General features: G+C 44.9%; 1 protein-coding gene across 1 annotated transcript; it reads left to right on the forward strand.

Annotated features, from left to right (window-relative positions):
* Window positions 1–3,584: 3,584 nt before the first annotated feature.
* On the forward strand, window positions 3,585–13,023 carry LOC143420654 (uncharacterized). The gene is made up of 5 exons (XM_076888792.1): window positions 3,585–3,728; window positions 6,998–7,070; window positions 7,159–7,598; window positions 8,750–8,858; window positions 12,901–13,023. Exons 1-5 carry the CDS (start codon window positions 3,585–3,587, stop codon window positions 12,975–12,977), a joined length of 843 nt encoding a protein of 280 aa, XP_076744907.1. The 3' UTR covers window positions 12,978–13,023.
* Window positions 13,024–13,455: the final 432 nt, after the last annotated feature.

Genomic DNA, 13,455 nt, shown 5'->3' on the forward strand with positions numbered 1-13,455 from the left:
AAGGAAAGTTTGAAGCCTAATCTTGAAAGTAGAGATAGTGTCTGTCTCCTGAATCCAAACTGGAAGCTGGTTCCACAGAAGAGGGGCCTGAAAACTGAAGGCTCTGCCTCCCATTCTACTTTTAAATACTCTAGGAACAACAAGTAGGCCTGCAGAGCGAGAGCGAAGTGCTCTAATAGGGTGATATGGTACTACAAGGTCATTAAGATAAGATGGGGCCTGATTATTTAAGACCTTGTATGTGAGGAGCAGGATTTTGAATTCTGGATTTAACAGGAAGCCAAAACAGGAGAAATCTGCTCTCTTTCTAGTCCCTGTCAGGACTCTTGCTGCAGCATTTTGGATCAGCTGAAGGCTTTTCAGCGAGTTTTTAGGACTTCCTGATAATAATGAATTACAGTCGTCCAGCCTGGAAGTAATAAATGCATGAACTAGTTTTTCAGCATCACTCTGAGACAGGATATTTCTAACTTTAGAGATGTTGCACAAATGGACACAGAGTAAATGTTCCCACGTTTAACAGCTCTGAGACATTTTATTTTGAAACTTTAGACATACAGGAAGTGTGACCAGCCTAAGGAAAAACTATAGTGTTATTAAAACTTGATGGAAGTCTAAAGTGTGTTGCTTATGAAATCTATGAAGTGCTACAGAGAAAATTACATTTTATTTATGTAATTAACACATTTTGAACTCTTAAAGAAATATAACAAAAAGAAAGCTGAACTAAAATGATCCAGCAAACAAAAACTGTTATATCTCCTTTGGGCTTTTGGAGCCTGACTTTTAAAAATAACTGAAAAAAAGCACTATGCTGCTAAAAAATGAAAAATAGATATTTGCAAAATTCTGCCTAAATATGTATTTACCTGGTCAATGTGTGAGGCGGGGCGTGGTCTGCAGCGCCGCTGCAGGGGAGGCGGATGCACCAGAGCAGCACCCGCAATCACGCCTCGCCACTTTAACGTCTGTGCCATATATGCTGTTGTTGGTGTGTGTCGGGCTGTGAGCTGCAAAGCTACAGCCGGCTGTGTGCGCACAGCAACCGTGTGTGTAAAGTGGTCAATAAAGAGAAGCTGTAAAGTTTCATGCAAACATCGTCGGGTCTGCCATGATATGTTTACAACGGGACTTCTGCTCCCGAACCTCTGCGCACAGCGTCTGCAAATCGGGGCTGTACGAAGTCACTTTCATCTTCACGCAGGACTGTAAGCTGTCGTCTGTGTGTGTGTGTGTTAGTCCCCATAGGGAAATAGTTCCTCTGCATTAAACCCATTCACCCAGTGAAGCAGTGGGCAGCCACCAATGTCGTGGGGCACCTCACTCTTCTCTGTCTCTCACCTTCTCTGTTTTTCACATAATGACATTATCCTTGTATGTGATTGGCCACAATATGGAGGGATTGGAGCATAGCTGAGCCCCTGTGTGAGAGCTGAGCAGCGAAAGGAAATTAAGTGAGGGTTAGAAATGACTGAAAGATTAATTGGCTCTGTTTTGAGTTTTGTTCAAAAAAGAATGACTTCATAGAGGGAAAAATATATATCACATGTGCAGGACACCTTAAACTAGTTTTTAATTAAGCAGCGAGGCAGAACAAAGTCGGGCTGTATCAAGACACGAGGACTAAACCCCGATTCAACCAGACCCAGAACTGATCCGGAATTAAAACAGGACTACAACAGTTCAAAACCAGGACTACTGAGGACTTAACCAAGACAGAACCAGAATCAGAACTAGATGATAGCAGCACTAAAAACCATCATAGACCTGCACTACACTTATTTTTTAATTCTACCAAAGTCCACTGTTTAGATTCAGAAACATTTATATAATTATTTAGTCTTGTTGTGCAAACAAGCTGCATAACTTAATAAATATAGAATGTAACAAAGTATGTAAAGTAACAAGTGGCATCTAAAAAGTTACACTCGGTACTGGATACATGTTCTGATGAGTTTTGGCAAACAACCATGTGACTAACAGGTGTGTCTCACCTGCTCTTGTTCCCTCTCTGTGCTGACAATCATCAAATCTACAGTTGAAACCAGATATTTACTCTTCAGATAAAAACACTTTTTTAATTGTAACATCAAATCAGACTAAATGTTTATTTTTTAGATAAATATAAAAACATATTTGTTAACTTTAAGAGTAAAGAGAGAAACTGTCTGTATTTCTTAATTGTAAATGGCACCAAATTGTATTCAAACTGAGCCACACTTATGGAGCTCCACAGTTCTGTTCCTGCTGTTTTGTTTGACATCTCTTGATGTTCCCATGTCACAGAAACAGCCTCTGTGTTTTGCCTTATATGCATCCACAGCTGTGCCACCAGTTTACTCACATGGACTCTACTAACCAATCAGAAGCTTCTTCAGCTCAGAATCAAATCGTCTGGAGTAGGGCTGTGCGATATGACCAAAATCTCCAAAAGTTGCTTCTGTTCATCTGGACGTAGCGTTTTGTGGGAGAAACGTTTCGTCATCATCAGGTGACGTCTTCAGTCTCAGCTGACTGCAGGTTTCAATCTTATAAACAGTACATTTGCATAATGACTGAAACCAGCACCACTGAAGCAACAATGGGCTGGGAGGGCAGTTCCTTAATCTTAATTATGCAAATTATCATGACCATTGATCAAAAACCACTGATCAATAACCATGAGTCCCATTCACAGAGAGTTGGGGAATGGCTGCAATCACAGAACTGTAAGATGGTGACAGATGTACCCTTAGGCCCCTCCTCCATTCAGAGATGGTCTTTCCCTTTTCACGTAAATGGCCTCCTTGACTCCGCCCTCAAACCAGCGTTCCTCCCTGTCCAGGATGTGAACATCCTCATCATTGAAAGAGTGTCCACTGGCCTGTAGGTGTAAATAGACCGCAGAGTCGTGGCCTGATGAGGTGGCTCTTCTGTGTTGTGCCATCCGCTTCACCAGAGGTTGTTTGGTTTCCCCGATGTATAAATCCTGCCAATCCTCCTGCACTTAACAGCGTAAACTATGTTACTCTGTTTGTGTCGGGGGACCCGATCCTTGGGGTGGACCAGTTTGTGGCGCAGCGTGTTTTGGGGTTTAAAAGCAACAGAGACCCGGTGTTTAGAAAAAATGTGTCTCAGCTGCTCCGATACTCCTGACACGTACGGGATCACTGCAGGTTTTTGCTTAGGCAGCGGTTGTCCTTCTCTCCTGGGTCGGCTGGAGCTTTCTTTAGGAGCCTTTCCAGCTTTGACAAAAGTCCAGCTGGGATAACCACGTTTACTCAGGGCCTTCTTGATGTTCTTCTGCCTCCCTGGCTGCTGTGTCAGTGGGGATGGTGTTCGCTCTGTGTTGTAGCGTCCTGATGACACCCAGTTTGTGCTCCGGTGGATGATGAGAGTCAAACCTTAGATACTGATCTGTTTGTGTAGGTTTACGGTACATGTCAGCTTTTAGATGTCCCTCATTACTGATGGAAATCTCACAGTCTAAGAAGGCTAACCTGCCACTTTTCATATCCTCCCTGGTGAATCTGATGTGTCGGTCCACTGAGTTAATGTGATCCGTGAAACGTCCTGAAATTCTGAGTCTGTATGGTTTACCGAAAATGCATAAACAGGGAGCACCTTTAAGACCGATTGTCTGCACGATCAACTCGGTCACCTATAACATCTCCAAGTTTCTGGCTTCGATCCTGCTGGTGGGCAGCTCTGAACACCACGTCCAGAACACTTTGGATTTTGTTGAGAAGGTGAGAGATGTCATTATGGATCCAGATGAAACCATGGTGTCCTTTGATGTAGTCTCTCTCTTCACTTGCATACCCACCACGGAGGCCGTGGAGACTGTCAGAAAACGACTACAAGAAGACAGCTCGTTGGAGGACAGGCCCAACTTCAACCCCGATCAGATCTGCACACTGTTAGACCTCTGCCTCACCACTACATATTCAAATACAACGAAGGCTTCTACAGACAAAAACATGGCTGTGCCATGGGCTCCCCCGTGTCACCTATTGTAGCCAACCTTTACATGGAGGAAGTGGAAAGGAAGGCTCTTGGCTCTTTCAAAGGAAGAGTACCCAGCCACTGGTACAGATATGTGGACGACACCTGGGTCAAAATCAAGACACAAGAAGTGGAATCCTTCACTGCGCACATTAACGCTGTGGATAAAAACATCAAGTTCACCAGGGAAGACACAAAGGACAACTGTCTGCCTTTCCTGGACTGCGCCGTGCACATTGAACAGAACGGCAAACTCAACATCGAAGTTTACCGGAAGCCCACACACACGGACCAGTACCTCCTCTTTGACTCCCATCACCCTCTGGAACACAAACTTGGAGTAATCAGGACCCTACACCACCGGGCAGAACATGTTCCCTCTAAGCCTGAAGGGAAAAGAAGGAACACACACATGTAAAGGAAGCACTCAAAACGTGCGGCTATCCTAAATGGGCGTTCTTAAAGTCAGCAAAGAGGCACAGAAAAGAAGACCAGACACCAGCGAGGGAGGATAAGAAGGACAGACGCAACAACATTGTCATCCCCTATGTAGCCGGTGTATCAGAGAAACTCAGGAGAGTTTTCTCCAAGCATGACATCCCGGTGCATTTCAGACCCAGCAACACACTCAGACACAAACTGGTTCACCCGAAAGACAAAACGCCAAAACACAGACTAAACAATGTGGTGTTTGCTGTACAGTGCAGCGAGGAATGCTCAGACCTCTACATCGGAGAGACCAAACAGCCACTTCACAAGCGCATGGCACAACACAGAACAGCCACCTCCACAGGACAAGACTCAGCAGTCCATCTGCATCTTAAGGTCAAAGGTCACTCTTTCGAGCATTTTTGGACAGAGAGGACAGATGGTTTGAAAGAGGAGTGAAAGAAGCATCTATGTCCACTGTGAGCGACCATCTTTGAACAGAGGCGGGGTTTACGACACCAACTCTCTGCCATCTATAATCCAGTTTTGAGATCCTTCCCAGACGCCTTAACGCCCACTCACATCCTGGGCCATCTGACCTCAGGAATTCACATGATAAGGTGGAGCCAGGTTTCACAATGAACTCACCCGAAACTCTGGCTGATTGGGACCCACACCCAGTTTCACACCTTGGCTCAGGCGATTAGAGGATCATCAGGGGGTCCTTTTGTCCCTCTGTGGGGGGAAACTCCCACTAGGTTTATATCTGGGACTCTCCACCATTTGACCTTAGAACTGAAGAAGCTTCTCGGATGAGAGGTGAAACGTCTTCAAGCAACTTAAAGAAGTCCAGACGCTTTTCTTTGCAAGCTCCTTTGACTACGATGACCTGGATGACTGAGAACCTTCACAGACAAATTTATTTATCTACAACAAAACAAGTTTACTCAAAATTGATGTTTAACAGTAAAAAAAAAGTTTTTATGTTTTCTCCCTAAAGCGTAAATATCTGGTTTAAACTGTGAATATCCTGCTGTGTATTGAAATTCCTCTTGTTTTGCATAGAAATATACTGAACAACATCCAAAGCATAATATATACAATAACATCTACCTGAGTTTTTTGTTTGAAAGAAGCTCCTTATGTCCTTTGTTGTGTTCATCAGTGCATAACTGAAACCGGTTTAGAGAGTTTGTTCAGCCGTGGAGGGTAAGAACTGAAAATATGAAATAAACACACATGTGAGCTGAGACTCTCTAAAGAAACAGCGTTGTTGTTGTTCGGCTTTTCATTTCACCTTTTGTTGATTCACTTGAAGAGTGAGTAACGTAACATGGGTCAAGTGATCAGTTTGATATCTTTTGTGATGCACCGTCATATTTACATTATTTGTACAGTACCAGTGATTTGCTTTGGTACCTGGTCAAACTTCAGCTCTCCTCTGCATCGCTGCACTACACTCCAAAAGACTCCAGGCTTCTGAAAAAATGACCTGGGCTTAAGCCCAGTAATCCACCTCCCCGCTCCGCCGATGGTTGACTCCAAATCGCCCGAACACTATGTCGATGTGACAAAGCAAGACCGAGACCAAGAAAAGTGGTCTCGAGACATCCAACTCTACCTATGCTTAACCATAACAAATATTAATGGATTGCATTTGTACAGCGCTTTTCAAGGCAGCCAAAGCGCTTTACACTATTCATTCACTCACTGGTGGAGGCAGCTACAGTTGTAGCCACAGCTGCCCTGGGGCAAACTGACAGAGGCGACGATGGAGAGCCCGGGGATCGAACCAGCAACCTTCTGGTTACAGATGTGCTTCCCAACCCCCTGAGCCACGGTCGCCCCGATATTCACAACAGGTTAAAGAAAAATGAAGTAAATTTGTGCTTTGTGTTGTGCACATGCATGGAAACAACGGGTAGGATGGTTTGTGAGGTAGGATCGATTCCCAGAACACCGGACTGAACTTTGACCCCGAGCCTAGTAGCGAGTGAGGACGGGGTCTCTGAATGGCCCCACAGAGACCCCCATCCATCTGTAGCCAGTCAACATCTCCCAGCAGCTGCTGGTCCAGTCCCCATCAAAAGTTTAAGACCAGTTGAAAAATGTCATAAAATCCTATTTTTCATGGTTGGATCGTAAAAAGGTTCCAAGTAGCGCTTCAACATGCAACAAGAAGAAATGGGAGTGAGACAAAACACTTTTTAGATCATGGATCGGTGCTGCTAACGTCTCTGTGGGAGGGCCGAGCTCAGCTTTTACACCGACTGTGAAAAATGAAACAGCGCACAACAACTCACCTACTGCTGCAGCTGAGAGACACACAAACAGAGAGATGGGCTTTTGAAACCAAAATACTCACCTAGCGCCCCCAAGACGAGGGGTTAACATGCCGATGTGGTTTAGTGAGATGAGAAGTTACAGAACGAGCTGCCGTTAACAGGAAGTCACAAGCTGGCCTTGCAAAACCACAAAAATATAAATAACACAGATTATCAGAAAGTCAGAGAAGAAGAAGAAGCAGAAGAAGAAGAAGAAGCAGCAGCAGCTTGAAAGTCTTCTTGGTTTATTTGATATTCAGCTTGAACTGAACACCAACCATCGGACTGATGCAGCGATGGAGGCTGTGGTGCTGCTCCTGCTCCTGCGCTCAGGTAGTCTGCTCGTTCACATCAGGAATGTTTCTGCTGGAAACTCTTCTTAAATCAAACTGTCTTTAACTTCCTGTTTCTGTGTTTTCAGTCTGTGAATGTGACAGCAGCAGGGTCAAAGGTCAACCAGGTCAGGACGTCACTCTGCCCTGTAAATATGACAGGAAATATCACAGATCTATGAACGTGTGCTGGCAGCGAGGAGAAATACCAGCCAGAGGCTGCTCCAATCCGCTGATCTCCACAGATGGACTCAGAGTGTTAACCAGAGCTTCCAGCAGGTATGAGCTGCTGGGCCGACTGGAGGACGGAGACGTCTCTCTGACCATAAAGAGCCTGACAGAGGGAGACGCTGGACGATACGGCTGCAGGGTGAGGATACCCGGCTGGTTCAACGATGACAAACATCACTTTGACCTGAGCGTCGTCACAGCTGAGGATCTTCCTCACATCTTAACCACCATCACAACCATGGCGGGACAAACAGGAAGTGATGTCACAGACTTGATGACAACGCACACTCAGACTGAGGTTCGTTTTTTTCTTTGTTAACGGTGAAAACCCCTGCACTGTGACATCCACAGATAACAACAATGATCTTACTGTAAGAGATGATGCAATAAAATATTGATAATGTTCATCTGTGAGAACGAAAGAAGCTGACTGATCACATGAAAACGGTTACACGAGTGAACGTCCTGACGAAATGAAAATATTAATGTTTCCATAGAAACATGTTTACCTGTACAAGCAGATTTACTGACAAACGTCAGGCTGACCATCGGTGCCGACTCAGAACAAGCCGGTCTAACACTCTGTGCCAGCACATCTCACAGAACAAAGTCCCATGAACGAAAAGAAATTCACAGGTTGGGATTTCTGGATCTGAAACAATGACACGAATAACCATGAAATATTTTTACATAATAAGTGGAAGGATGTGGGCTAAGGGGTGGTAACAGGATGGAGAGACAGAGCATAGATGATCTATTGTGTGTGGTGTACCACAGGGCTCAGTGTTAGGGCCACACGTATTTATCATAAACATCAATGATATTTGCAACATGGCAGATTTGCTGATATGAATCACTTCAGACACAAGTCCTTACATGTGGACATCCTCATCACTGAAAGAGTGTCCACTGGCCTGTAGATGTGAACAGACTGCAGAGTCCTGGCCTGACGAGGTGGCTCTGCTGTGTTGTAGCCAGAGGCTGTTTGGTTCCCCGCTGTATAAATCCTGCCAATCTTACCAGCGTACACTCTCTTACTCTGTTTGTGTCGGGGACCCGATCCTTGGGGTGCACCAGTTTGTGGCGCAGCGTGTTTTGGGGTTTAAAAGCCACAGAGACCTGGTGTTTAGAAAAATGCAAAACAACATCTATCCAAATCACAGGTTTAAACAAGAGGTACAGGTGAGTGTCGTCTGCATTCAGGTGAGAGGAAGTAGTTAATCAGAATAATAATGATGATGATGAGGGACTTAAACAGATCGATGTGGATGTCAGAGCTGCTCTTTGTTTACCCGTTGCCATGGTGACTCCTAGCGTCAGAGCTACGTTGATGATGGATTCATTGATTAATCAGAGCTGACTGAATGCTGATCAGCTGTTGAGCCTGGATCAGAGCTTCACCTTCAGGCTGCTGATTGGTTCACAGGTCACATGACTTCATGTTTACAGGTGAGGATCACAGCTGTGCAGCAGGCCGACCACCTGGAGATCTTCATCAGGAACTCAGCGAGACTGACCTTCATCATCTTCATCCCTGCTCTGCTGACTGCAGCTCACAGTCAGTACACACACACACACACACAGACACACACACACACACAGACACACACACACACACACACACACACACACACAGACACACACACACAGACACAGACAGACACACACACACACACAGACAGACACACACACACACACAGATGCACACACACACAGATGCACACACACACACACAGACACACACAGACACAGACAGACACACACACAGACACACACAGACACAGACACACACAGACACACACAGACACACACACAGACACACACAGACACACACACAGACACACACACACACACAGACACAGACACACACACAGACACAGACACACACACACACACACACACAGACACACACACAGACACACACACACACACACAGACACACACACACACACACAGACACACACAGACACACACACACAGACACACACACACACAGACACACACAGACAGACACAGACACACACACAGACACACACACACACACACACACAGACACACACAGACACACACACACACACACACACACAGACAGACACACACAGACACACACACAGACACACACAGACAGACACACACACAGACACACACACAGACACACACACACACAGACACACACAGACACACACACACAGACACACACACACAGACACACAGACACACACAGACTCACACACAGACACACACACACACACAGACACACACACACACACACAGACACACACACACACACACACACACAGACACACACACACAGACACACACAGACACACACACACACACACACACAGACACACACAGACACACACACACACACACACACAGACACACACACACAGACACACACACACACACACACACACACACACACACACACACACACACACAGACTCACACACACACACACACAGACTCACACACACACAGACACACACACACACACACACACACACACACACACACACACACAGACTCACACACACACAGACACACACACACACACACACACACACACACACACACACACACACACAGACTCACACACACACACACACACACACACACACACACACAGACACACACACACACACTCACACACACACACACACAGACTCACACACACACAGACACACACACACACACACACACACACACACACACACAGACACACACACACACAGACTCACACACACACACACACACACAGACACACACACACACACAGACTCACACACACACACACACACACACACACGCACACACACAGACACACACACACACACACACACACAGACACACACACACACGCACACACACAGACACACACACACACACACAGCTGTGGTCCTCAGGGGTCAAAATGTCCCCATCTGGTTTGATTGATACTTAATTACTATGAGGTGGATTTCCCCCCACTTTTAATTAAAACTTAATTCAGACATTTTTGACACTATTTCTTTTTTCCATTTCAAACTTATGTCTGATAAATACGGAGCCCCGCAGGGGACATGGGAGAAAAAAAAAATTAGGGAGAAAAAAAAAAATTAAGACGGACTTTTGCGAGATCTCACAAAACAAACTCGGGATCTCGCAAAACTTTCTCGCGAAAGTTGAATTCCAACAATGGCGGCAGCTACTTAGTTGTAATATTACTCTTTCTGGGTCACAAAATACACTTTTAAGATATTTTGAGGCGTGAATGTAGTTGTGTAAACGTCAGATACCTGCTCGGTTTACAAGACATCACATATTTGCAAAAGTGCTCCGACGTTTTTGGAGATCTGACACCCACTAGCTCGAAGCTAACGGGAGGTCGAGACCTACTACAGCCGGGAGGAACACCGCTTTCCCGGCACATCGTGCCTCGACCTCCCGGTCGGCTTCGAGCTGGCAGCCTCCGAAGAATGCGGCTAAAACTTTTGCGAGCTCTCGCAATACTTTTGCGAGATCCCGAGTTTGTTTTGCAAGATCTCGCAAAAGTCCGTCTTAATTTTTTTTTCTCCCTAATTCTTTTTTTCTCCCATGTCCCCTGCGGGGCTCCATAGATAAAACCTCATTTAAATGAAATGTTTCTTTGGTTTTGGGTAAAAAATAAATTAAATCATCAGTTATCGTGAGGATCGTTTCACAACCAGAGTCGGTTGCTTTAACAGATGATCACGGACGGGTTTATGTCAACGTTAATTCAGAAAGCTGTTTTTAAACTACAAGTTTTTTACTGGCAGCACATAATCACATCTGTTGTCCTCTGGGCTCAAAAATGACCCCGTTTGCTTTGACTGTTTATAAAGCAACAAGTATAAAATATCATCCATCTCTGTGTTTCAAGGTTTTATTCAACTTTATTCCAACTCATTACCTGACAGTTTTCTATATTTTGGCATGGTAGGAGGGCATGAGTCTGAGTGAAGGCAAACTTTCATGAGGACAAAGGCGTGTCCATATTTGACACAAGTGCAGGAGGAAGCTCAGGTTTATTCCTCTGCACTGGTCCCATCATGGACAGCTTTCTTTCTGCAGTTGCGGGCCAAGGGTCATATACAGTAAACAAGCTGCGTGTGTGTGTTAGTCCCCATAGGGAAATAGTTTCTCTGCATTTAACCCATTCACCCAGCTGTTTCTCTTTCCCTCTTTCTTTCTCCCCTTCTTTCCCCCAGTCAAGTCTGTCCCGTGTTCAGTAAGTGAAAATAAAATAAACAATAAAAGGTGAATCAAATGGACCATTACGGCAAGGCTGGGATGGTCCATTTGGTAAAGTAAATCCGTTGGGCATCTTTCTTCGCCTTTAGACAATAATTCTGATGCAAAAGAGCCAAACGGGACAGGCCAAAAAAAAAAAAAATGAAAGCAGTATGGTGTGACAATATGGCCATTTGCAACATTTGTACTTTGGGGTCATTTTTAACCCCAGAGGACAACAGCTGTTAGAAAGTCAAAAAAAAAAAAAAAAAAAAAATTACTTAAAACTTACCCCAATACTGCATAGCATAGTACTGAACAACTCCTTCCTTTGGTCGTTTTTGACCCCAAAGTACAAATGTTGCAAATGGCCATATTGTCACACCATACTGCTTTCAAACATCTGTGTGTGGGGGGGTCAAGCAAGGGTCACAAGAACAACCACAAAACAGGCAGCACAATGAGGAGGCAGGTGCTCTACATTCAATTCAATCTTATTGATACAGCACCAAATCACAACAACAGTCGCATCAAGGTGCTTCGTATTGTAAGGTCGACCCTACAATAATACGAACACATGCTTCCAGCTCCTGTTTCTGCTCGGTGACATCTCTTACTTTTCGGCTCTTTTCCTCCCTCCTCGCTCACAGACACATCACAGGTACAGCGGCCCATTCTCCCTGCAGCACGGACTACACTGCCCATCAGGCTACATGATTAGGGCGACGCCTGTAACACTCTGCCTGCTGCTTTCATATTAAATCATTTTTGTGAATAACTTTTTAAACATTTCTTCACGTCATTATGCGGGCCGCAAGCAGAGGTGATATGGGCCACGAGTTTGAGACACAGACACGAAGGCCTCTTAATGCGTGTTGTGTTTTTCACCGGCGTGGACACCCTAACCCCTCATAACCTTATGAAACAGGAAAAGACCGCCGTGTAATCCAGTTACTCATATTTTGTATTTTAAATACGTAACGGTGGTACATGTATTCCATTACTCCCCAACACTGTGAATGGAATTATGGACATAAATGTACTTTTTCATGATATTCAAATTTTTTGTAAAGGTCTGTAAATTGTGCAGTAAAATCCTCTGCAGGTCAGTGCAGGATTAGTCACATGACAGGAACTGAGCACAGAGTCGCAGAGACGACAGACACCATCAACATAAATGTCTTTAAACAGCTGTAAAACATTAAATGCTCCTCAGACACACACAGGTGTGGTGACCTGAGGGATCGACCCTTCAGGTTGGAGCAGCTGATGGTAAATGTCGCCCTCAGCTGGTCAGACTAAAGCATTACGCAGAAAAATCCGCACAGAGGTTTAAATTCATTCATTGACGAATCTGTCTGCAGGAGTTTGGAGGTGTGGTCAGAGACTGAAGACTGACAGCAGGCTCAGCCAATCAGAGGAGGAGGAGAGTCCTGTGTGACCAGTCTGAGCTTGCTCTGAAGCCCCGCCCTGAGAATGACCTCACAGATCAGCGTTATTTCCAAATAAAATAAATATTAAATATGATTCAGTGTGGTGTCTGAAGCTTCACTCACAGTCAGAGTGAATCAATTTGAAATGATTGTTTCAGTTTTGTAAAAAAGGAAAAGAAAAGCTTTGTCAGCATGATGTCATCATTTTAACTCGAGCAGATTATTTTAGTGCGACAGAAAAACAAACTGAACGAAGGCCCGCAGACTCAAATCCTCCATAAGAAGAAAGAGTCTGAATGTTTCATTCGTCAGAGCCACAGCTACACCCACAGGGTGGACACAACAACACCTGGAAACATCCGAACATGCGTTTTATAAAAGCTTCAGGTGTTCCTGTCATTTTGTCTCCACCTCCATCAGATCAATCAATCCCTGATCCAATAATCAAAGAGCTTCATGTCCTGCAGCACAGCAGGAAATACCACA

Source organism: Maylandia zebra, linkage group LG10, assembly GCF_041146795.1.
Source record: "Maylandia zebra isolate NMK-2024a linkage group LG10, Mzebra_GT3a, whole genome shotgun sequence".
NCBI classification, from domain to species: domain Eukaryota; kingdom Metazoa; phylum Chordata; class Actinopteri; order Cichliformes; family Cichlidae; genus Maylandia; species Maylandia zebra.

What these genes read in the sequence shown, in the direction of transcription:
- LOC143420654 (XM_076888792.1), top strand. Translation starts at nt 3,585, where the DNA reads ATGCATAAACAGGGAGCACCTTTAAGACCGATTGTCTGCACGATCAAC. An exon ending in GCTCCTGCTCCTGCGCTCAG is followed by an intron (nt 7,071 to 7,158) that starts GTAGTCTGCTCG and finishes CTGTGTTTTCAG; the next exon opens with TCTGTGAATGTGACAGCAGC. An exon ending in TCTGCTGACTGCAGCTCACA is followed by an intron (nt 8,859 to 12,900) that starts GTCAGTACACAC and finishes ATCTGTCTGCAG; the next exon opens with GAGTTTGGAGGTGTGGTCAG.